This window comes from Pezoporus occidentalis, unplaced genomic scaffold (genome assembly GCF_034315485.1).
Source record: "Pezoporus occidentalis ecotype Australia unplaced genomic scaffold, CSIRO_AGI_Poc_V1 ctg56, whole genome shotgun sequence".
Lineage (NCBI taxonomy): Eukaryota > Metazoa > Chordata > Aves > Psittaciformes > Psittacidae > Pezoporus > Pezoporus occidentalis.
This window is the reverse complement of record NW_026915899.1, coordinates 102,381-128,686: the sequence shown is the minus strand read 5'-3', so window position 1 is coordinate 128,686 and position 26,306 is coordinate 102,381. Positions and strand designations below refer to the sequence as shown.

At 39.2% G+C, this 26,306-nt stretch overlaps 1 protein-coding gene across 5 annotated transcripts in view; it reads left to right on the top strand.

Moving 5' to 3' along the window:
- SRPK2 (SRSF protein kinase 2) overlaps positions 1-26,306 on the top strand; it is a 151,292-nt gene that overhangs the window by 84,631 nt on the left and 40,355 nt on the right. For all 5 annotated transcript variants that reach the window (XM_062638270.1, XM_062638269.1, XM_062638266.1 and 2 more), the window contains one exon: positions 20,355-20,506. In XM_062638270.1, coding sequence (XP_062494254.1) covers positions 20,355-20,506 — 152 coding nt within the window. The remainder of the gene's footprint in view (positions 1-20,354; positions 20,507-26,306) is intronic.

Genomic DNA, 26,306 nt, shown 5'->3' with positions numbered 1-26,306 from the left:
AAAAAGCCCAAACAGCAAAACAAACATCAAAACTAAACCCACAATGAGGCAGAACGTCAGAGCATTGCAGGCATTACAGGGGTTTCTCGAAGTCTACATCTATAAACCTTTTTTAGGAGTGGAATCATATGCTTAGTTATTTATCTTTGCAGAACTGTCACAAGCTGAAGGGGAAAAAATTAATCTAGAAAGTCCTTTCACATATGTTGCTACAGCAATACTCTCTTCTACATTAAAAAAGAAGTATGACTTTGCTGGCCTTGCCTCTTCCCTGGCTCCCGTCCTGGCTCCTCTGCCACTGGCAATGGAGGCAGCGCAGTCTGCACCTGCCTTTCAGGTGATGACTCAGTTTACAATGCACTTGTGAGGAGGGGAATGCTGTGGTTTGAGCTCATTCTGGGCTCTAGTCTAATGTAGCACTGAAAGTGCATGCATCCAAGTTGTGATTTTCTTTAAAGAATAATAATACTAAAACCCCTCAATGAATTAAGAAAACTACAGTAAGTAGAGCATGGGAATTAACACAGCACAACAAGCAAGGTAACTTTTCCAGTATTTCCAATTTTTCCAAAAGAACCATTCCTGTACAAATATGCAGCCTGACCACTGCATTTAGAATCATAGAATAGTTAGGGTTGGAGATGACCTTAAGATCATCTAGTTCCAGCACCCTAGGGGTTGATTGAGGGCAGGGACACCTCACACTTCTCCAGGCTGAACAGCCCAGTTTTCTCAGCCTGTCTTCATATGGGAGGTGCTGCAGTCCCCTGATCATCCTCATGGCCCTCCTCTGGACTTTTTCCAACAGTTCCATGTCCTTTTTATGTTGAGGACACCAGAACTGCACACAATACTCCAAGTGAGGTCTCATGAGAGCAGAGTAGAGGGGCAGGATCACTTCCTTCGACCTGCTGGTCACGCTCCTTTTGATGCAGCCCAGGATGTGGCTGGTTTCTGGGTTGCAAGCACACATTGCTGGCTTATGTTCAGTTTCTCATCAACCAACACCCTGAAGTCCTTCTCCGCAGGGCTGCTCTTAATCTCTTCTTTGCCCAACCTGTAGCTGTGCCTGGGATTGCTCCGACCCAGGTGTAGGACCTTGCACTTGGCTTGGTTTAAATTTAAGTTTAAATTTCAGAGAAACTCCTTCCTAAGAAATGATGTCTCTTTTGAAGTATCTGTGTTGGTGTCATGTGCGTGCTCCATTGCTTGCATGTTTGTGTATTCTGATGTTTTTGTTTCATTACATTACCTGAAGTGGTACTGTATCCTGACTCTTCCTTTCCACCTTGTTGATGCTTTTAAGACCCATGTTCTACAAATTACTCTTCCATGGGCCATTGTTGAGAAATAAGAAATAATTAAACGTAGCAGATATTGGAAAAGTGTGGGAAATGTTCCCTAAAACATTTACTCTCTGTTTAGAGTTTACTGACTTACTTTGAACCTCACATTTGCAACATACTACTTTGTTTTCTTTTTGATTTGCATGCTCTGATGCAAATGCAAGGAGAGTATCTGGTAAGGTGTCATAGGCGCTAGCATTAACCTGAGCAAAAGAGAAGTAAGAGAAAGAATGCTGCAAGGGGGAGATGCTTTGGATATCTTAAGAACCAGTCTGTTCTCCAGCTGTTAAATAGCAGAGAACCCATAGTGCCGCAGAGGATGCCAAAGAACAACCCCTGCCTCTGGTGACAGTGGCACTGTTTGCTCTCCTGTGGTCCTGGTCACAGCCCACCTGTTGCATCCTCGCTTCTGGTGTTTCACTGCCTGAACTTGTGAGTAACTGTGACATGGGTGTTTGATTCTGTGTGAATTATTTTGCATTTCACACTGTTCGGCAAACCAAATGTTTATGTAACTTAACTAGCCTTTACCTTGCAAAAGGAGAGGGAATACTTAATTTTTACCTATTCTTGACAATTCCTGTGTTAGGAAGATTGTGGTTTACTTTCACGGGTATGGTGTATCACATCACTAAGACTTAAACACTTGCCATAGATAAATGCCTGAATTAAATAGCAAAAAAAAAAAGGAGGGGCGGAGGCTGAAAGGGCAAAATGATGTAAGGGTTTTTGCCTCTCAGCTGAGGCAAAATCTGTATATGTTGTTTACTCCTTTTGCTGCGATCTCCACTCTTGGACCAAAAGCCTTTCATTGGGTGGAGGCAGTGGTAACTGCAGTTCTCAGTTGCAGTTCAAAATCTGGCAAGAAAACATGAACTAAGTCACATTTCTGACATCTGTGTTTTCCTTTAATTGATCTAAATACTTTTCTTAGCAGAGTCAGAAAACATACAGGAAATAAATGAATGTGTCTTCCTGTTTATATCTGATGACTGTTTTCTGCTCTTGCTGAGATGTCAGCCTAAAGGTTGGGTCTGGAGAGGCTGGAGTTATCAGTGAGCAAAGCCATGAACAGGAAAGTTTTCCCTCAGCTGTCTTTTTCCTAGCATAGGTTGGTATTTTACTCTGCAGGTTGAAACAAGACACCAAACACAAAGCCAACCAACCAAACCCACAGAGCTTAAACCTTGTTTTATAACAGTAGTTTTGTGGTCATTGGAGATCATGTTTGGAAACCATTTCACTACATATAGTTGAGTGTATGTTAGTGTTATCAGGTAGCATGGCACTATTTCCAGTGAGACCTGACAGGAAGAAAAATAAAGCAGAGCAAAGTGCCTGAGGTTTACCATCGAATTTAAGTGCAAACTAATATTTTACATTTAAAAAGCAGTTTTCACTTAAGAATTAATTCCTGTTCATTTTGTCAGATTTCTGTATTTATTACAATGATCTTAGTCTTTTGCTCAGTTAATCTTAAAATTCCTTATACTGTGCAGTGGAAGATGCACCTTTTGTGGAAGATACAGTCGAGGATCCTACTGGAATGTCAGACTATCTGAACAAAGTTCACTCAGTACTAGAGTTCTCATTTGCTCAAATGAGTAGCTCCTTTCAAACTAGAATTGCTCCTTTATTAATTTTACAGATTTTAATGATTCATAAGGAAACTTTGTATTTAATGGTAGACATAGGTAAATAACAGGCATCTCGGAGAATAGCAACTTGTCTGTAAAGAAAGAGCTGAAGGGAAAAGGATTCTTTTATGTTACCGGATTAAGTTGCAGCCTGCTACTGTTTTGTGGGGTCTTTATCTGAATATATTTTTATCAGTTGTAATAGGTAACATTAGGAAGACCAGATCTCCTATGCAATCATAATAATGAAATGAAACATACTACACTCTAAAATTTAATAAACATTTAAATATATTTTCCTGCTACAAACACATAGAAGATTTCTACTGATTCATGAATTGCCCAAAGCAACTACTATATTATCTAGACAGCTTAGCCAAAATCTGCTTTAAGCTTGGACCTGTCTGGTCTGCAGTGGCTGAGCTGATTTCAGGCTGTTGTAAATAGGTAACAATGAAGTCCATGCAATTGATTTTAAAGTGATTCTTAATTTACCTTTACCTGTTGTCACTATGATATTTTTACTGCATCTGTTCACACAGAAGTGTTGTTTTTCTGATCAGAACTACTTTGTAACATGTTCAGTTCATTTTATTCATATTCTGGGAGCATGAACATTTAGTTATCAATGAAATTTAAGTAGCCCTATCTCTCAATTGTAATCTTCTTCCCTACTGATAAAAAGCAACATTATTTTAATCAAGTGTTTCAGTTACTAATATAGCACTCACCATTCATCTGAAATTAAATACCAAGTTTTGCTACTTACCTAATGTGTGAGTCGCCCCTTTTTTCCTGCTTTTGTAGAGGGAGTGAACTAGGTTTCTAATAGTCTCCTCGCCTTTCTAAATTAGATAGGTACATTTTAGCTTCCTGGCATATGGCTGCAGAATTGTACTGATGAGAACACCATTATCTTTTAGTTTAGTCTGGAGTACCTGGTATTTTCATGTTGATAACTCCTTCCTGCCAATGACATTTATTATTTAAACTTGAATTTCTATGGACATGATTGCTATTTTGAAGTAACACAAATCATGCAATCAGGCAATATCATACAAATCATATTGATCCAATCACAAGTTGTATTGATAAATTGTGTATGTTCTTTTCAAGAGAGGTGACACCTGGGAAGTATCTTTGTGCCAAGGATAGAATTGTCTTAAAGAATGTGTCTTTTCTGCCTCACTTTGCTAAGTATGTTTTACAGGGCTGTCTGATGTTAACTAAAGCAGAGCAAGAGTCCTTGTGTATGACTTCAGTAAATATTTTTAATTTTGGGTCTCTACAGTTCTAAAATCTCATTAAATTTCATGAGGTACATAATTATTTTTATGTAAAATGATATTTTAAAAGGAAATACCATTTCCTTTTAGAGCCACTGATTAATCTACTTCTATTCAAAGATGCAGTAACTCATACCATAATCACACTCTCATTAGAAAATAATTAGGCAGTTCAGTTCTGGGGAGTCACAGTTATATGCTCTAGTCATAGACTTAGGATGTTAAAACTGAGAAAAAACCTGCAATCAGAAACTAGCTTTTTGTTTTCCAGAAGATACAAAGAAGCTTGTTTTGGTTGTATGATCAAGTGAAAGCATATGCATTTCCTTTTATTTTGGTGACTTTTGGTCACAAACCTCCATCAAGCCTAGTTCACTGTATTCATACCGGCATTTTGGATGTCAAAACAGCAAATGAGATCCACCTTAGATAAATGTTGAAGTGATACACATTAAAAAACAATCATAACTTTTATATAAAATAATGGATTCTGAGGTAATAATCATTATTTAGGGAACTACCATTGAAATAGAGATTTCATAAAAGTATCAGCTTTGTGTTCAGTAGTGATTAAAAAAGATAAATTCAGGATTAAGAACAAGGAAGAGACAGCACAGTAGTCCAGATGCCATTATGCCAAATACAAACCCGTCACACATCAACTATGGAATATTGCATACCAAGGGTACAGCATGACGGTGTTTGGGGAAGAGAGAAGGGGGGAGGATCTGGAATTGTGAAGCAGCTTTCCTGTGAGGAAAGACAAAATTGAGTAGGACTCTTCAAGGCTGAAAAACAGATGGCAGAGGGGGATACAGTGGATGTCTCTTAAATTGTGTGCCAGGGAGAGGGCGACTGCAGAATGAGTGTTCGCATGCACTTTCAGTACAATATTCAGAGGATGTTAGTTGGAACTATGAGATGGCAGATACAGAACAAACACAAGAATATGATCCTTTGGAAAAGGTGTCATTATGCTGTAGAATTTCATACCATTCTATGTGGATGTTGGAAGCTTCCATATACTCAGAGGGGAACTGGATAGATTTGTGGAATAAACATCAGGAGGGAGATACTAAAGGCATCAGAATCCCACCTGCTGGCTTCTGAGCTGCCCTCTGTGGGAGACCAAAGGACTGCTTAGGGGAGGAAGGATCCCTGTGTGTTTAGCTTGCTCTTACGCTTTTACTTGGACATCTGCACAGGGCTGTTTTTCTGAATATAGGATACTGTCCTATGTGGATCTGTAATTTGTCCTAAAAGAACCTATTGCACTCATGGGATTTATGTCTTGATACAAATATTTTTTTTCTATTCTACTTAATGTTTGTAACAAAACTGTGTTTTTAGAAGAAAGGTTGAGGTAAGAAAGAGGGCAAGACCTCACTCTGGTAATAGACTTTGGGTATTGGTTTAGAGCATAGGAAAGAACTCCAGATACTTGAAATAAAAATTACAGTTCAGATCGTGCAGGTCAGGGATTTGAACCTAATTTACAGAGTCTTTCTCAGGCTCTCTACTTGTAGAGAGAGAGTGTGTGTGTGTATCTGGCTCTATCTCTCACTGTCATCCTTCTCTTCAGAAATTCTTTCAGACAAAACCCCCCAAATACTTAAGACCGGTAGTTCTTTTTCAGAACTTCTTGCCTTTGAAAAAGTGTTTTGAGAAGGTCTGAGGTGAGGGAAATAAGACTTCATTTTTTTGTCTTCTCTGTGTAAGAATCTCTTTAAATAGACTTGAAAGTTATTGTGTATTTTGTCATTTTACACTAAGCTGTCTAATAAAGTTGCTTTGGCATCGGGGATGTTTTCTTGGGCATCAACCAGTGAGTTGTTTGCCGTTCAGAAGTTTCATTGTGTCTCCTAATCTCATGCGTGGTGTTGAAAGCTGAGCATTGGCACAGGCTGGCTGCCCAGAGAGGTGGTGGAGTCTTTATCCTTGGAGATACTCAAAATAAGCTGTCTGGATGTGGTCCTGGGCAGCTGGCTCTAGGTGGCCTTGTGGGAACAGCAGGGGGGTTGGACCAAGAGGACCTCCAAAGGTCTCATCAACCTCAACCCTTCTGTGATTCGTGAAGGCTGACTGCAGGGGCATGCCCAGCTTGTCTTCAGAACCATCCCCCCAAAAAATCCCCACCAGAATTGCAGGGCAATATTTTTACATAAAATATATTTTAAGGGGCTGGAGAGGAAGAGAAGACAGACATTCCATCCTATTAAAAGAATGGGAATACTGAAGGTTAGGTTGGCTTTCCTTGGCTTTGACATCTGTTACAAAAAAAGCCTTTATAGTGTTCTATCACGGCTTTTTGAGACTAAGGCAAAGGGCTTGTCTTGCTCTTAAAAGGAATAACTTAAATTCTGTTTTTTTTTTCACAGTACAATTCAAGAACACATGATTTTATTTACTTACAAAGGGTGGAGCTTGTCTGTCTTTTTGATTGAAAACAAGAGGGAGAAAAGAATACCATGAATTCCACATATGTCTGTATTTCCTGCACTGTGATTTTGAGGCTCGTAATATAAATATACTTTGAATGTCTGATAGAAACAGTCTGAGCTGGTCTGAGGGCCTCCAATGAAATCATAAACACTGTATATATGAGCTCTCTTGCATATTATATAAATATTACTTAAGCTCTTTTCCTGCTTACATGCAGCCTATATTGGCATTAGAAATCAGGGCCAGTTTCCATGGCAACGTGGTGGCACTGGGAGAAAGGCTGATGCTGTGCTGTGGTATTTTTATGCAAGAGAAGAGATGCAGACCTACATTTTTAGGTAGGAAATTCATTTCAATGCACAAAACCATTTAACAGTTTTTTTATAAATGTGTTGAAAAAGTAACAAAGGAAATTGAAAACTGCTGTTTGCAATAGAAAATTAGTTTTTTTTATCTAACATTACAGAACAGCACTGTTAAATACATACACAATTATTACTGCTGTGTTTGCATGGAAATAGCAAGGAGTCTCCTATCCTGAGGACAAAGGAGGTTTTGTACTGGGGCAAAATAGGGATGAAATAGACTGAGTTTTGGCTAACTCTCCTGGCCTTTCCAGTCTCATTTTCACCTGCTGAACTATTTTAAATCATTTTCACATGGGTCTTTGAGGACTTCTGTAAAAATCTTGGGGGTTTTTGTTTGTTGTTTTTTTTTTTTTTTAATATAACAGTCCAGTTCCTCTGGTTTTCTTTGTTTTCTCTGGGTTTTTGAAAGATAATCCTCACTTGTTTGTTCTTTCAGCCCTCTGTTATCTTTCAGTGGTACTTAGTATACCTTTTTCTTCTTTTTGCATGATCACGGGGACAAGGAGAGCTCTGTATTACTTTTTCCCCCTCTGAGAATGGTGAAGAAGTCAAGACTTTAATGCCTCTTACTTGCTAAAGACTGTCCAGTAGTTCTGTGCAATTGCTCTTCTCTATATTTTTGCTTGCCATTTGTGTGTTAGGTACAATCTTTATGTGTTCAAGAAATAGCTGTGGCTGATAGATACCTAAGGGGAATTCACATGAAATTGGAAGAATTATGGACATTGTTTTACAAACTGCCTTCCATGTACTTGTGAAGATTGCTGATAGGGATAGACTGGGACATGAGGTAATGTGTGGTTAGGTGAAGAAAGTGAAGTTTTAAGATGAAGAAAAAAGAAAAGGCTTATACTTTTGAGTTATGTTTCTAGAGAATCGACATTGGTAAGAACTTCAGGCAGTTATTTACTGTTGTTAGTAATGAAAAAATTAGGAAGGCACAATTCAAAGGCATTGGGAAGCTTTCTAGAAATGCTAGATTTTCTCTTAGGTACCAGGAGTGTTTAAGAGAAGGGATTTCTCAAGGTTCCAAGTTTCTCTTTGATCTTTGATGGGATGAGGGCAAAGCTTTGCTCATCTGTTTGCATTTCTCTGTGCCTCCTACACTGCAAAGTACTTGCTCCACCTAAGTGAAGTGGGATGTTCTGAGCAGTAAGAACCTTCCATGAAGATAAACCTAACTGGAAGCAGTATTCTTCAGAAGTGTGAAGGGTTCTGTTCATCTCAGTGAATCATCATCGTTCTAACCCTAGCACTAGACACTCTGTATCAGGTGTTGCCTAGCAGGAATTCATCAAATGTCTAAAGGGAACTGATTTATCCTAACTAGAACTCTTATAGAAATCCAAGTAGATAAAATGTTCACAGAGGAATATTAGCCTCTTCCCTGTGTCTGGCACCCACATAATCAGGAGTAAGCTTTAAGGCATTTTACAGCTGTCCGAGGCTTGGCTGCCTTGTCATGCCGATGATTTAAAGATGTCTCGCTTTGCAATGGAATATCTCCTTTCCATCCCGCAGTCAGCATGTGTTTCAACTGTTATCTTTTGAGATGTTTACCAAACCAAAGCTCTAAGTGATAGCTCATGTGCACAGTAGTACTGACTGCATATACACATCTTTATTCAGGAGTAGGAAAACCACTTGGCCTCTGCAGTAATTATAGGTATATAAGGCGAGATGAGTCTGGTACACTCAGGTCCTCTCAGCTTCATCTCTTGAAACACTGGTTCATCTGTAGGGTTCCCTTCAGCTCTTTTCTGCTTCTTACTGCAGATAGCCTACATAGCTTCTTGAAGACTTCTCTGAGGCTTTTCAGATAAGTGAGCCAGCGCCAGAGTAGACTGTAGCTTTGGCACTGACTCAGCTTAGTGAAAGTCAAGGCAATACATTGCAAACATATGTAGTGTGTCTTGGTTTTAGCACCAGTCAGATCAGAAGCTTTGCCACCACCATAATACCTTAATGTTTCCATTTTCAGCAGCAGTAAACTTAAAATGTTTCTTTGACCTCAGCTTCTGGTTGTAGTATATCATGGGTTGGAAGTCATGATGTTGCCATCCTTTACTGTCATTAGGACTCAGCACCACAGTGTTTCTGGCCTTTACTGTCAGTATCATCCTGGACGTTTGACTTCTGAAATTAGAATTAGAAAGTTCTTCAGCTTTGCAAATGGCTCTGTGTAGTGGCCAGGTGCAGACATCGTTGTCCGACCCAAGAAACCCTGAGATGGGGTTATTCATGGTAAGAAAGAGGTGAATTGGAGACTGTAGCCTCCTGGTGGTAATAGTTGCTGTCCACTTCCTGTTGTAAACTGGGTTCAGAATTTACCTTAACAAGATGAGCTTCCTTTCCTGAGGTGTACAATTTACTGACCTGGTAGGGGAAGCTTCAGTCCCAGCGTTCTGTATTCTAGTAGGGCACAGGATATGGAAATATCTCACTCTATGAGGTAGGTGCATATTTACAGTTGCATCCTCTTGAGGGAGAATGTTCATCTGGGATACCACGACAGCTGGGATTCCTTGAGTGCTTTTCGGCCATGGATGAGGCTCTCTCTTGCTGTTAGAAATAGGAATATTCCAGTAAGTGAATCATCCAGCATCCATGCTGCAAGTTAAAGCACGCCAAGGCTGGGATGAGTCAGATGGTCTGATAACCCTTACTCTCAGGCTTGCTGACACACATGAGATTCTGAAAACCTCATCAGGAGCTGTCACAGTATTTGGTGTCCAGAACTGCCTCGTCTAAGCCAGTTGAACCAGCTGTACAGGCCTCTCAAATGCTGAAGTGACTTCCATAACTCTCCTGAAATGGCAGCTGCTTGGTGAAGATCCACTCCAGTGAAAGGTCACTTGCAAGCTTCAAAAAAAGAGAGTTCCAGAATGGGCTCTCCAACCCATTCTGTGGACAACAGGATGACCATGAGCCAACACTGTGCCCTTGTGGCTAAGAAGGCCAATGGCATCCTGGGGTGTGTTAGAAGGGGGGTGGTTAGTAGGTCGAGAGAGGTCCTCCTTCCCCTCTACTCTGCCCTGGTGAGACCCCATCTGGAATATTGTGTCCAGTTCTGGGCCCCTCAGTTCAAGAAGGACAGGGAGCTGCTGGAGAGAGTCCAGCGCAGGGCAGCCAAGATGATTAAGGGAGTGGAGCATCTCCCTTATGAGGAAAGACTGAGGGAGCTGGGTCTCTATAGTTTGGAGAAGAGGAGACTGAGGGGTGACCTTATAAGTGTCTATAAATATATAAAGGGGGAGTGTCACGAGGATGGAGCCAGGCTCTACTCAGTGGCAAACAATGATAGGACAAGGGGTAATGGGTACAAACTGGAACACAAGAGGTTCCACTTAAACTTAAGAAGAAACTTCTTCTCTGTGAGGGTGACGGAACACTGGAACAGGCTGCCCAAGGAGGTTGTGGAGTCTCCTTCCCTGGAGACGTTCAAAACCCGCCTGGACACATTCCTATGTAACATTATCTAGGTGTTCCTGCTCTGGCAGGGGGATTGGACTAGATGATCTTTCGAGGTCCCTTCCAATCTCTAGCATACTGTGATACTGTGTAACCCGTAAGACAAATGGTTGATGGAATAAAGGATTAAGAGGTGTTGAATAGGCAGCATGGCATGTGGAGGAATCCAATCATCTGTTAATTTTGCCTTTAAAAGTATGGAAAGTGAAGTCCACAGGAACTTAAGTTACTGTTTTCTTCTACGTTAATTTGTCAAATAATTATACAAATAGAAAGTGTTTCCATGTTTAATAATTGCCACTGCCTCTGTGAAGACAAGAAGGTAAAAAGATCAAGTAAAGGGTCATGAAATGCATGGTCTGTTAACTGAGAAGGAGATGAAGGTGGCCTCACTGACTCAGTCTTACTACAGTATGAAAGTCCTCATGCTGCACATGAAAAACCATTCTCTTCTGGACTGTCATTCAGAACTAAAGAGTGACCATATTCTTGATTCCTTTTCACCTCTAGGAGTTGCTGCTCCAAAAACTGTCTCGCGTATGCAGACAGCTCAGCAAAGCCAGGGTGCAGATCTAAGCAGACCAGCAAACATGCCGTGTTTGTGCTTAGTGGCAGCGTATTTCTTGGTCCTAGCTTTACCATGGTCAGTGTTCAGGTTTCAAAATAAAGTGCTTGCTTATAGTAATACTAGATCTAGAAGAATGGATGCTATAATTTTGGTTGCCTACAGGTACAGGTACAACCCTAAAAGTATTTGAGGCCGTATGTTAAAATACAGCACATGTACAACCAGCTGCTCACTATTTAGCCGCATTTGGGTGAATGAGTTTTTGTGAAAAATGCTTGTCCGTAACGTTGCCATTTTCTCACTTCTGACTACTGCTGGACTTTGCAGTCTCAGTGCTGCTTTTATGTACTTCTGTTATGAAAATGGATGCTTAAATTAAGGTAAATGAGCAGTATATATAGAGGAACTCAGAAGTAGGCTTTTCATACGTTGTACTTATGGCCACATACACCCCAAATGGAAGAATTCCAGTTACAGTTGAACACCGGCAAATGTTTTTGAATGATAGGCATATTTGCAACTTATATTTAAGATTTAAGGTAAAAAGTTTTAAGTTGCTCTTGCTTAGCTTGATTTTAGTATTTACTGGTACTGTAGTGCAAACACAGGTACTTTCATAAAATGCTAGTAGGAATTGTGCAGAGACTTGTAAAAATTCTGGTGAAGTTACATGGAGGAGATGTTACTGGCATTGGAAGTTGGGGTGGGGGTGTTAGAAGAACTTGAGGTCAGTCCTTCATTTTGTAACAAAGTCTGTTAGTGGAGTTATGATTGTTAATTTAAAGAGTTCATGTAAAAAAGCTCATTCCAGCTTCTCAAAAGCAAGGTGAATGGGATGAAGCTTGGTATCAATAGAGTTCCAGTGGTGGCGTTCAGAATGTATTATTTGGAATTTATCACTGGAGTGGTGCTTTGTATTTGCTGCAGGCAGAAAGGCTCCTCTGATTTCTTAGTCATGCAACCTTCTTCCTTCAGACTCCTTTACCCTCCCACTAGTTATGTCCCTCAGTGTTCGTCCCTTCCAAAAGGCTTGGCTGCTTTCTATTACCTGTAGAATTGAGTTTCCAGACATAATCCAGAGCATGAGGCATTTGCACTAACAGGATGAATGGGTCTTCCAAACATTAACTAAGTGTGGAGATGAAAAATGCTTTTTTGCATGCAAATGATCATGTGAAGTCAGGATTGCGTTTTACCAGGATGCTTTTTTGGGAGGGGAAGCAAGAGGTACTCTGCTGCTGACTGCATTTGCTGTTAACGGAAGGGTTACAATTTCAATGCTCCTATGAAATCTTTTTTACTCAGATGTTAAATAGGTGGGAAGGAATGAGAACCACTGCATTTGTTGATTTACTCCTGCTCGTTTTGCTTAAGGTTATCGTGGTTGTCTTCGTATGGTTTCTGACACACGTAAATTGGATATATACTTCCTTGTAGTGTATGTATGTTTATATTAACTCTAAGGAAGTTGTTGGCTTGTACTGGTAAACAAAGACTGTATCCCACGTTTCATAATTTAGTTATGAATTAATTTTTGAGTTCATCTTTGACTTCAAAGGATTGTTGACTTAAGGGGTTTTGATGCTAAATTAAGTTAAATCTGCTAACTTTTCCAAGGGCAGATAAGGCTGTTGGAGAGCAGGGGTGTTTCTTCCCCCTCCCCTTCAAAACTTGTAGATTTGTTGCTAGTGGCAACTGGAAGGTACTGAAGAAACAACAGCGTGTTTTCTGATTATATCTTATTAATAGAAAGACTAGAAACACTATAATTTAACATGCCAAAGAGAGAGAAATTAAGTACTACAACGTAACATACCAAAAAGAAAGTCAAAAACTAATTTCCATTTATACACCTCTGAGTCATTCCAGTAAAACTAATCCATCACACAGCTCACCCATAGTGAGAGGACAAAGAAGTCAAAGCAGATCTTGGCTAGTGCTGTTACCGTGTGCCAGTGATTCCTGTCAGGTCTTCTGATGGGTCACAAGTACGGGTGCGCATGCAGGGAGGTGGAGGAGGGAGCCATGTAGTGTGAGAAAGGACTCTTGTTGGCAGTTGGAGAAGATAAAACTTCATATGTGGTTTATGAGACTGGCTTGGTTTTTAATTAGGTCTTTATCATTGCACTAGAGCAATATTCCTTATCTGACTGACTTGAGGCAGAGGCTTCATTTTGACATGTTAGGATGCATATACAAGGAACTCTGTTCTCCATTGAGCAGTACATATTCCACAATTAGGACATCTGTGTTTCTCCTCTTTGGCTTTTAGGATTTTTTAACTTTTATCTTTTTTATAACTTTCTCACCCTTTACAACACTTTACCAGTGACTCGAAGTATGGGTGAAATGCAAGCTGCTAAGTCTACCTCTAGGTATTTTCTTTCTGTGTTACCAGCTACATCTGTTTTCTCTTTTTCAGCTGTTGACCTTTTCTGCCTCTGAAAGTTTGTAATAGGTGATTGGTCTGGGAAGTAGAACCCTGCAAGAAAAACAGTTTGAAGAAGAAAACAAATACCTTGGCAAGTTCAGTTAAGCTTGAGGCTTCCTGAATAGATTTGGCTTCTGGCTCACTGTCTTAAGAACATTCTAACAGAATTGTATGTGTATGAGAATAAAATCTCATTTGCGACTGCCTTTCAGAGCTTGAAATCAATTATTTCTGGGAACTTGGTATAATTCCGTGTGAAAGCCAAAAGAGCTTTCTACCTCCTGTAGTATCTACAAACCTGGCAGACCTTACTGCTCCGTGTTATGTGTGATTATAAATGTAGGCTGCTACTCGTTTTCCTCACCTCTACTGTTGGCAATGTGCTGGTCCTGCTAACCTTGCCTCTGATGTGGCTGCAGAGTAACAGAGCCCAGTTCATGGGTTCATAATCAATTGTGGCTGGGTCATCGCTAGATCCAGCGCTGAAGCAAGGGAGCAGTGCTGTGATGAGGAGTGGAAATGTGCACCATCACTCTGCTGCTGGGCTGGTGCTGTCATGCTCAGACTGCAGTACTAGCTGCCTCAGATGGTATTTATTTATAGTACCTGTTGTTTTGAACGGAAGAAGGCAGAGTTCTGTGGCAATTTACTTTGACTTTGGGTATACACTGACGTCCAGGGTTGCCTCCAAAAGGCTAGTAAGCAGGATGGGAATGAAAAATTCATTCTCTGTCCTGCTATTTGTATGAGGAGCTACCGTGTCTCAGCCTTCTGTGTTCCAGGAGGACTTTCACTGGAGCTTCTGTTGATGTTTGATGGCATGATGGTATCTTTCGAAGGAATGTTAACAGTCCCAGGAGGAATGATAATTTTGTGAAATAATGACCAGATGTAGACACTGTTTCATGCTTGTGACATGCCAGCAGTCTTTCTTCTTATGCATGGATTTTCAGGAATTAGAAATTGCAGTGCAGTTTTGCACCAGTATAAAAGCACAAATAGCACTTTCCATGTAAAAAACAAAGCTGTGTCTGGGAGTTCACATTAACAGTTTATTGGAGTTTATTAAAAACATGTCTCCTTATGCCCTGTTTCCTTCTGGATTTATAGACTTTGTTTCTGAAAACAATGAGATGACCTCTGGCATAATTAAAAATAATTACATTATTAAACTATAAAAAAATTAGCATAGCTATAAAAATTATTCAGATTTATAACCAATGTAAAATTTTACTTGACATATGCGACATTATTTTGTTCCTTGAGCAAGAACTTTGGAGTTGTTTTGATGTATCTTTTTTTTTTTGTTGCTTGTGTGTGTGTATTTATTTAGCAAGCCTTTAAGGCTGCTTCCAGTTCAGAGAGCTCACTGTTAGAAGGCACCTATGTAAGCTAAATTGACATTTGGGAGGAAGAACAGGCAAGAGTTCAACTGGTAGAGCAGACACCATTTGAACAAACAAGAAAGAAATTCAAATAGCAGAGTCTTTAAGCAATTAGTAACAGCCAGAAGAAACTTGTGTGTAGAGATTTCAGACTTTAAACTGCATCACCTGAGAGCCTTGCCTGGGAGCATGGAAGATTTTGCTTTCTGGAGCTGGAGGGAAGCAGAGCTGGATCTCCTTCCAGATGGACCCACGCCCACTTGGGGAGTTTGTACAGCTCACATCTCTTAGGAGGTTTACAGCACATTTTGTCTGATGTTTACCCTCCCCTGCCTCCTTTTTTTCCCCTCTTCAATCTGCAATTCCCCGAAGAGCCTCTGTGGACATGTCAGGATGTTTGTAATGTTGTTAGAATACAGTTTGTTCTAAATTTGGTTTTATTAAATATATGAAGGAGTTATTTAACTTCCTTTTAATTGCATTTTCTGTTAGCAAAAGAAAATTTCTCTGGATGTGTTACTCTGAAAATCTTAAGGAAAGTTTTGGTTTCCTCTCAGATTGAGGTAGTTCTTACCTTAACCCCACCAATTTCTGCCTCCTTCTGATTTTTTTTTTTTTTTCCCATTTGACTCAGTCTGTTTTCCTTCTGAGACAGTGCTTTCCTAAAGGAGAATTAGGTACAGGTTTTAGCTACATTCAGGGTAAAGTTCTGTTTGCCTAAGTCTTTAATAAAATCAGTAGTTTACCATGTTTGCAATACACTCTTCATAGAGGAGGAATCCTCCTGCTGTGTGCCTGTTCCCCATGGAGAACAACATGAGGATTTGTTCAAGTAATCTTGTTTGGATAGCAGTCTTGCCTGCAATGCCTTATTATCCATTACTTTGTAACAACAGTAAACCCATGGTTTTGCATGTGAGGTTTTTGGATAAAGAGGCCTGAAGTCTGTTTTGGTTTTTAGTAACAGAAGTCATTAATTTATTGAGGAAGGGGAAAGATTGTCTGAAGTGACTGCATGAGAGCAGACTCAGAGTGGGTCTGCATTCCCTCTGGCCAGGAGCAGTTGCCTGGGGAAAAGTGCAGGGCTGGGCTCAGATGTATTGAATACTTTCCCAAATCCAGCAATCTCAGGCTGACAGGCTTTGTAAGTAAAAGGCAGGTTGGTATTAGCAATCAGTGAGTTTTTCTTCCATGAATTTTTCTGAGCCCTATTTGAACTTAGCTAACTTCTCTCACCTATGATGTCTAAGAGAAAAAGAAGGTGGAGATTTAGTTTTTAACAAGATGTTACACAAATATATATGTTCTTTTTCCTTTCGATTGGCTCAGTTTGTGTGGGGAGAGGCAGTGAACAGGCATTTCCTATTCACTTTCTCTGTGCCTGTCAAGATTTTGCAGATCTCCACTGTCTGTTTTCCTGGCTGAAGAGTTCTGCTGTGTTCACGTGCTTCCCATATGGAAGGCATTTCTTGTTTTTAATTACCCTTGTGGCTCTTGTTTTACCTTTCCTAGAACAAAAGAACAGCAAAGAACCTCACAACATTAGCAACAAAAAAATCCGAATGCTTCTTCCTGAATTTCTTGTGCTATAATTGTCCCAGCATGTTTAATGTTACAGAGATTGCTTTCAGTGTTGGCTGTTCCCCAGTGGAACATGCTCCATGCTCCCCATGGAGCAACATGTCCATGATGCACAACAGTTAAATTAAGTTGTCAGTAATTTTGCATTTCTTAAAAGTGGGCAACTGATTTTCTGTAAGACTCCATGCAGCGTTTCAGGTATTTTGCTTCAAGTTCAATCTAGAGGAGAAATGCTTCAGCTTTTCTTTTGTCTTTTACTAAGATGAAGCTGAAAGTAGGATTTCATTGTATTTTGATTGGACTCTACCCTAAATTTGTTTTTGTAAGAGAGAGTAATTAAAGAATAAAACATCCTGGCTAGTGGTTGCTAATTGTTTGCAACACTTCCTTCAATACAATTAGAAGGTTTGTCATTGTAGCCTGTGGAGATGGTCAGTTCTCTGCATACCTACTGACAGAGTCTAGAAATGGTGTGTCATCTTCTATTAATTGAGTGTTTATTCTTGGAGGGTGATGAATAACCTCATAGTGGTACACCACAGAGAACCAAATGATTACTTCAGGGAAAAGAAAGAGATTTAGTATGTGCCTCTGCATGCGTTACCTAATGTGTATCGTTGCTTACGACATTTCAGGAAATAAGAGTAATAACGTGGAATAATGCAGCTGTTGAATAAGTTGTTGTGATAGTTTTTAGACAATTATGTTTCTGAAAAGGAAATGGAGGCTAGCCTATGTGGTTATTACTCACAGGTTTCTTAATGCCACAGATGTTGTAAAGTCCACTTTGAAGGAAAAACAATTCACTTTTTAACAAACTCTAGGCAGGAAAAATTAAATCTAAGCTGAATAAAGTGCATGTTCATGCCATTCATGACGAAAGGATATATTGTTGAAACATTCATCATAGCTTATCTTACCAATTCAATGAAAAGGCTACTAAGAAATAGCAAAACTGGAGTTCTCTCATCAACTGACGTGCTACCTCTACGCTGTGAGACTGTTTTGGCAGAAGAGCAAGCATCCGTGGTGCCAGGATGAGTTACTCAGTTTGTAGGCAGAAGTTAAGCGGCCAAGTCAAGTGCTGAAGATTTGATCTTTCCTTATAACCCAGAAGTGTTAAAGTGAAAGAAATCCAAGAGCAATGCGAAGAATCTGAAACAGAAGCAAAAAAAAACAATAAGAAAATGCTCCTGAATACCAATTGCAGCTAGGACTGGAGGCAGGAAAAAAGAGAAAGCCTTTTTAAAAATAAAATATAGTAACTTGAGAAAGACTCGGAAGCAGTTCTAGTTTCTTAATCTGTTTCCCTAGGAATAAATGCAAATACTGGCTTTTCTTTAATCTTGGGTTGTACAACTTCCACTCTTGGAGGAAGATTCTTGGTATTCCTTGATGTTTATTTCAAAACAAGTGAAAAAAATATATGAATCTCAATGCCAGGAATGCTTCCAATTCTCTTTAAAGTATTGGTTTTATCTTGTGAAGAAATACAGCAAGTTGTTATCTCAAGAGGAAAAATTGGTACAACTTCAATGGATTTTCAGCCTGGAACCTGTGTACTTGAATTGCCCTAACCTGCACTAATTTTTCTGTATGTTAGCCACCTTATGTGACCAAAATAATAACATGGAAACCTGTGATCAGAACAAAGTAAAATAATGGTACCGTCCAAGAGGAGTCTAAGCCCTGGTGGATGTGCCTGTATTGCCTGGCACATCTATGTATCTGCTTCAGATACATTAATGAAGTGCAAGCTAGTTTTCTGTACTTTATTTTCCCTGTTCATCATTGGCATTGTTAATTTTTAAGTGTTCATAGTTCTTCATCTGTGTATCCAAAATAGTCTTCTGCCCAGCAGATGAGGTTTCAGGGTTTGCAGTGTAGATCCTTGTACCATGATTTGTTTGATTAAAGCTTTGTCAACATCAGACCGTGAATGGGGACCATCAGCTTGCTGGCACCATGAAATTAGGCTGTTGTAGGGCCATTAATGTGTAGTAAGATGAGCTGATCAGAGGATGTGCTGTACCTTCCATTTATTGTATCTGTTTACTTTCCTCACAGCGTGCAATCCCTTGTACATTGGGACATCTATGAGACATCTATTTGGAACAAGAGGAAAGATAAAGGCAAAAAAAAAGAGCATAATTTATGCAGGAGGGAGCACATGCAAACATATTTATTGTTTATCCTGCAAATGGATTCCTTCTTTCTCATGTATGCCCTAAGCTTTAAGTGGTTAGAAATCACATAAATGAATTTATTTGGGTAGATTTCTCATCGTAACTTAAACCATTAGTAAATTATTTCCAGATATTCCTTTTTCAATGTGACCATTTAGTCAATGAATGCAAGAATGTTATCTGAAAGGGGTAGCAGGCAGATAAATTTGGTATGCATGCAGATTTCAGTGATGTCCTTTCAAGCAGAGGCATAGCAGCAGCTGCTGTCCAGGCGGTGCATGCTGCCAGTGGAATTTGTTTCTGACCAACTGTGTACTCTTTGACTCCAGTTGCTCTGTTTGGCTTGAATAGTTGCATTGTGTAAGAAGGGGTGGTGTGGGGAATCGTGAGGAAAAGGACTACAGGAGTGGGATAAACCTAAACACGGTTTTTACTCATGATCAGAAAAGCACTTGAATCTAAATTTTAGGAGCTGAAAAATTAGCAAATGACAGATTTTGGTTTTTTTTATCACATGAATGGCAGAATACTGTTAATATGGTATTTTTCAGACAGCTTAGCTTTGAAGTAGATACAAATGCAAATTATAACAGCTTTTGATGGCAGAAGTGTTTTAAAAGTTATTTTTGCAAATGTATTTTGCAAATATATCATTTGGCAAGAATATATTATTTATTTGTGTGAAGGATAAATACAAAAAACTAACAGCATCAACCTGTTTGGGGAAGGCTTTCTTAATTATTTGACAAACAGGTGTGCATCAACCCTGGATTTCATTTGTATAGGTATTGAAAATACTCAGAATTTCAAAATGTGCGTAGTTTGAAAGTGTTTAGAAATACCAAGTACAGCGTTTTTACATAACAGGATATAAAACATGTTTCATTTTTTGGTTTTGTTTCTAAACAGGAGACGCAAGACAAAAACACAGTGTTGGGTTTCTGTGGTGGTGGTCTGCTTTTTTAATTAGTGCATATTAAAGCAAGCTCTGTGTGTTCTGGGTATGCATTATAGGCTGCCTAGAAAGATTAATTCTTCTTTCTTACTTCCTAATAGCTGTTTCTGTATTATTTTTTTATACTGATAACAGCTTTTCATAGTCTCAGCAGCAGCTAAAGATGAGAAGTGCATTAAGTAATCTGGTTTGTGTCAGTGTCCCTAGAAGATTGTTTCTTGCTGTATATTAATGAGATCTTCCTTCAGCTGGCAGGCAGGAGCTTTTGAATAACTTGGTATTCTCTGAAAAATACTTCTTCTCAGTCATGCTCAAGAAGACAGGTTTAACATCTCATTTGCTCATCGGGAATTCTAAAAGCTTTTCTGATTTTATGTTTTATATTTTATGCTTTATATGCAATATTATATGCCTCTTTTTAATATTATATGCTTTTGAATATAATATTTTAAAATTTATAATACTTAATATAAGCTGTTTCAGTGATTAAGTCCAAATTCACTGAAGCCTGCTTCTGGTGTGGTCAGGTACTTTTCTGTCCATGCCTCCCCACAGGTCATATGAAAGATGACAGTGGGAGCCTAAGTGAGACATGCTTGACCAGTATCTCCCCAGGCATTTTCCTATCCCCACAAAGGTCTGTGTTACCCTGTGGGGAAGCTCTTTACTCAGTTATTCTATTCTCTCTTCGTTTCCAGGCCAGAGCCTCAGCAGAAAGTTCCCTCTGCACCGCCACCTCCACCACCACCCCCTCCGCCACCCCTGCCAGAGCCCACCCCGCCAGAGCCAGAGGAGGAGATCTTGGGCTCTGACGATGAGGAACAAGAGGATCCCGCAGATTACTGTAAAGGTGTGTACATTCAGCAGCGTCCACAAGGGCAGGCACTGTCATGCAGATCTTAACTCTAGTTCTTGGGTGGCTTTTAAAGACCTGATCTTCAACTATAGAATTTATTGATACGAGAATTATAAACAACTGCTTCTTTCAGGTCCAAAGGCACAGGTCTTTTCAGCTTTACTTTTTCACTTAGCCATAGCTTATTCATACAGTTTACAATAAGGATACAGATGTTGCATCCCTGATTTCTTCTTGATGTTCTAGCTATAAGAATAGAGAAGAAACTTTTCTGGATTGATGTTAGTTGTAAGAGAAGCACCAAAACCAAGACAAGAAACCCATTACCCCTTGTCCTTCAGCTGGTGTTTCAAGTGGTTCTAAAATCTCTTGATGCCTTTAACAGCATCAACTACGTTTATTTTTTCATCTGTATCTTCTTTCCCCTTCTCTCACCTGCACCAGCCCAAGATGCTATACACTGCTTTTTCACGTTGTCTTTCCCAGTCCTCAACATAGTCTGAGGCTCTCTGCATCTTTGTTTTAGCTTTTGATTTCTTTAGTTTTTGTAGCTGCTTGTATTATTTTTAAGTATCATTAAATGTGTAAAAAGACGTAATTGCAGTACAGGAGAATCAGTACTTAAATTTGTTTTCATGTCTTTGCTGAAGTTGCAAGTCTGTTCCCATAGGAGCAGAACATACTGTACTTACATAAAAAAAAATCAACTGTTTCATTCAAGTGACTGTTTCAGTTTGGTGTAAGAAGTTTTATTAATATGTGATATTTCAAATAGTTAAGCAGCTTACAGGTACCAGTCGTGAAAATGACGCAGTAAACTCAAACTAAATGTTGAAGTCTGCAGCAGGGAAGAGGAAAACATGTTGCTAAAGCATGCACTTTTTTTAATTAAAAAAAAAGTGCTTCTGTCACAACACGTTTGTTCCTTAAGATAACTCTTAGTATTTGTAGCATATTCCATCAGTGATTAAGGGTTTAAACATCTGTTTACTTGTAAACATCTGTATTTCCTTGATTAAGCATTTCAAGGCCCTCACTTCTTCCCTAAAGAGTTGCGTTTAATTTCAAACTGTCCATTGTTGTCTGTGTTCCAGTATCTCTTGCACAATGTTACCATCTGGAGAAGCTACATCACAAAACAAACAACAAAATAGTCTGAGTTTACAGCCTGCTTATGTTACCTGCTTAACTAGAATCTTTGTGACTACAGCGGGTCAATAGAGAGATCCCTGTGCTTTTAAAATGAACTAGGTTTCTACTAAAAATACTTGCACATTTCCTGAAAAATTAAAGGATACTTGTGTGTGCTTAAAGGTTCTTCTGGATTCTGCTCTTGAAGCATTGAACTGATGAAAGTATATTAAAGATGGCTCAAGCTTTGATTCACTTTGATGTCATAACCATTACTTGTTTCTGTGAAAGCAGTGCATTTATTGCTTCAATTTCCTGTTCTCTGGCTGTAATTTTCCAGTAAGACTGGTCAGTATGTTTCCTTCTTTTTAGTATGTTGGAGTTGAGCTGAAGGAAAGGTCCTATAAGAATCTTCACTCAAATGGTCAGATTGGGATGATCTGGGGTGATACAGACATCCTGTTTGTCTTTTTTATATTCAGTGTGGAGAATGAATAAGTTATTTGGTAAAGAATCCCAGGGGTGGCTTTTAGATACAGTACTTCAATTAATTTGAAATAGATTTTATTAGTTTAAATATGTTTTCTGTGGTTTGGGTAACCTTATCTGTATTTACAGAGTGGGAGATAAATATTTGAAAATTATAATTTATTACTGGAGTGCCTCTTGTCTTCCTCATACTATCTCCAAAATGACAGTCTCCCAGATTTTTGAGTTAGGCACAGAAATACTTCATTTGTTCTCAACTCCAGCTTGAAGTTTCATAGGAGGGCAATTTTGAGGAGGTGGTATATAATTAATTTTTTAATTAATCCAACATTTTACCAGTTAACTGTACTTCCCAGTGCTTGGGCATTTCTGTTACTGATTTTCTTTTTTACATTTTAAGGATAAATTCCTATGTGCTGGGCTCACATCTTCACCACGTTACATGGTGGTTAGCACATAGTCATAATAGTATTTTTAATCAGGAAATTGGATTAATTTGAATTAGCATCCAATGTGAAAGAGACAGCTAACAGCCATATGTGTAAAGCACAGACTAACCCACTGTTCCCTGGGACTTCCTCCAGGGCCTGTTTAAATCTGTGAAATGACTTCTGTGGGTGTCATTGAATTTACATTAAATGCTGGTCAAATCTTTGTTTAAGGAATGGAAATACTGAAAGTCCAGCTGCGTGGTTTGTTGAGGGATACTTAGACAGTGAAGGTAGTTTCTCTTCTTTTCTGAAAAGCTTTGAAACACTTGGAGATTTTTCTAAGAGCCAGTTGTGTCATGGATGTAATTGGGATTCTTTGCTTCTCTGATCATCATCCTTGGCCCTGGAGATGTCTCCCATTCATCCAGTTCACAAAGGGAATAATTCCCTGTACAAACATAGAACTAGCCAGCTACAGTTACCAATGCATTCAGAAGACATTTAGGAATAATGATCTCATTTTTCTGACCCTCTTTCTTGAGTGCCGTTGCACTGTCTAGCAGTGAGAGACACTTTTTTGTGTGTGCTGCAGTGAATAGCACAAGGATTTTTTTGTTATGTTATCAGCAGTGCCACTTATACATTGTATATTTTCAAATACCGATATTGTTCTTCTCAACCCATTAATTTTGCATAGATATTTTCTTGTTATGACTGTTTAGAAATACTTCCTGTATTATGTAGAACTTAAATAATTACATTTCTTGTAGGATGACGCCAGTTTTTAAAATATGTTGAAATTAAGTGTTGTTACCTGGTGGTTCACAACCTGTAAATGAATGTGTTGTGGATGTGAATAATCAGGGAGTAATATGCACAGAAATGGTGATCGATTATTGCCAAAACTGCACCTGTCGTGGCTTATAAAGTGTCTTGTGCCCATGTATATACTCAGAGATTATGCTGCTGCTGTTGGTATCTGTACATACGCTCATGTATTGCTATAATTAGTTATGGCATGCTATAGGGACCAAAATAACATGGCTTGTACATATATAGTATTGTTATTCTTGCAGTACGTACATTTTACTAAAATAACTCTATCAACCCCCAGTTTATTAACTTGGCTTTGGTGTCTTGGATTTCCTCTGTAGGGTGTTTTCTGTCCTGCCTCTGATGGGAAGAAACTACCCCAATTTTCTGATTTTTGACCCTTTGAAGCACAAGTAGGCCAAAAGCTATCTGCAGAGAGGCAGCCTTATAAGGCACTTGCTTACCTCCGCTATTTAAGGAGGCATACATCTACCTGTATTTAAATTCTTTGTTGTTGAGTGTTACACTGTTAACATGTTAACAAAAAAAGGCAGATATTTTGTTTAGTGCAGAAATTTACTTCTGGACATTCTTCTATGTACCTGAAGGCCCACTTACACCGTTCTGACAGTGCAGAAGGCTGCGTGAACTATGAGTGTTTTTCTATACATCTGAAGCTGTATAACTGCAAAGGAATGATTGAGTAGAACTAAATGTTTAGGGAAATTATAAAACATTTCAGAAATATTTGAATTATTGAATTTTAAAATCTGTTTGCAAACCATAGAGAGGTGTTAAAACTGGGTGTTAAATATATTTCAGGTTTTTTAATCATATCTGTTTGCAAAGGAGATACAGAGAGAGTAACATTTCATGCTTCTCACTGTTCTCATGCAATGATACCTGCAGGACAAAAATCAAATTGGAAGAAATGATACTGCTATAATGAATTACGTGGAAGTGTTCCATGTAGTTCTAGCTGTCAGGTCACCTGACTTGATTCATTTCACAAATACAAACCTTTAAGTAATGGAATTGCTGTATGTTCTTTAACTTCCACTTACATCCATCACTTCATTCTGATGAGTAGAGCTTTATGGAAATAATTTACCAAAGAGTATAATTTTGTTGTTGTTGGTTTAAGCCATTTAAAAGCTGTCTTAAAATATGATTTTATTTATCCATTTTTTTAAATATTTTCATCAACTGTTACTGCAAAGACAGTTAAATAGACAAATTAAAATTTAGTTTTGTTTTTTAATGTTTCTATCAGTGTGGATTTGTATGTGTGCATTCAGCAAGATTTCTCTAATAATGAAGATGCAGTAGATGTAGGCTTATTACGTGGCTGATGCAGTTTCTTGTTGCAAACGAAGTGGACATCATAATAGTCAGCACTTACTCTCCGTAAGTCGATGTCCCCAGTGCTTTCTGGAAGTGTAAATCTGGTTGGGTGTTCCACAACTGATTTGTTTTCTTTCTTTGCCAAGTGGGAACTCCTTGCTTTCCAATGTTACGCATTCTTAGGTTGACACAATTCAGCAGTGGAAGATACCTTTTTAGGTTCCTAGGTGGGTTGTCCTGACAGCTTTGCATGAACATTTCCTTTCCGGTGGTGGCGGGGAGTCCTGGGATTTGGCCCTAACCTGGGTCCGTATGTGTTCGTCCTCCTCTAATGCCATGCTCCTGAACTAGGGCCTTCTTTCCTTTGCTCTTTTTTAACTGAAAATGGTGGTGTCTGTATACCTAGTGATTTGTAAAATGAAATACTGTGTGTGATAGTGTATAACTCTCTTGGGTTAAAGATGTAAAGGTTATTCTTGTGCAAAATAGTCATGGCAAAGATGGAACTTCAGCTCCTTACGTTTGGTTGGGTGAGCTGAGACCGCACCCTGTGTCTGTCCATGCTACCTGTGCACATCAGACTCATTTCTGTGCCTGTGAGCATGCTCTACCCTCTGTGGTGGTATAAACCTGGAGGCAGCAGGACAGGGAAGTGTGTGAAGCCAGCGCTGTATGTAGCTGAGACTTGGCCTGCCCATCTGGAATTATTTGTTGCTGTCACTTGGTTCAGACTGGCCCCTGTCGAGAGGCATACTTGTGAGTGCTGCTCCCTTGCTGCTCTGGCCCAAGCTGTTTGGATCTCTGCCAGGGGTATTACGTGCCAGAGCTTGGGCGGCTGCAGTGTGTCAGATGGGTCAGCTTGTATTTGAGGATGTGATCAAACCAGTGAGTGTCTGCTAAACTTGAAGTCACACCTTAACATACAAATGTTGAAGCTCTGTGTGTTTGAGTTTCAGTTTATACATGCCAACATTGAAAGCAGTATATTAAGCTTTGTCATTCTGTTGAATATGTAATCTTTATAATTCTGTTGCACAGTTGTGTTAAATTTATTAATCTGCTCTGGAAGCCTTTGAGAAAAGTTTACAAATAAACTCTTCTGTTAAGGCAAAAGATGTTACTAGCAAAGAAAGGATATAAATATATCCAGATTTGATTTTGCTGTTCCACAGATAAAAAGGAGGTAAGAGCAGAGCCCCTGTTTTAAATCCAAGGAAATGAAAAGTTCACATTGTTGTCTTAACTCAGCAGCAGTTCTCACAAGATTTTCAGGGGATTTCAAAACAAATATAGAACTTAGAGAAAGTAGTCTTGAGGTTTTCCTGATTTTAAGTGGAATAGTCAATAACTGAGGATCCTGCCAGAGGACAGTTGGGCGTGAGACATTGTGAAGGGCCAGAAGGAGTCAAGTGATTCCTTGACAGCTGCTCGGAGTCTGCTGCTGGGCAATGTCCTGGAAGGTTGCATGGTGCAGCCTGAGATTTGTGTGCACTTTAGGCAAAATTGTGGTGGTTGTTGTTCGTGTGTTAAGGTCTGAATAATAATAATCCTGTGTGATCACTGACTTGCCTGTATTTGACTGGGAG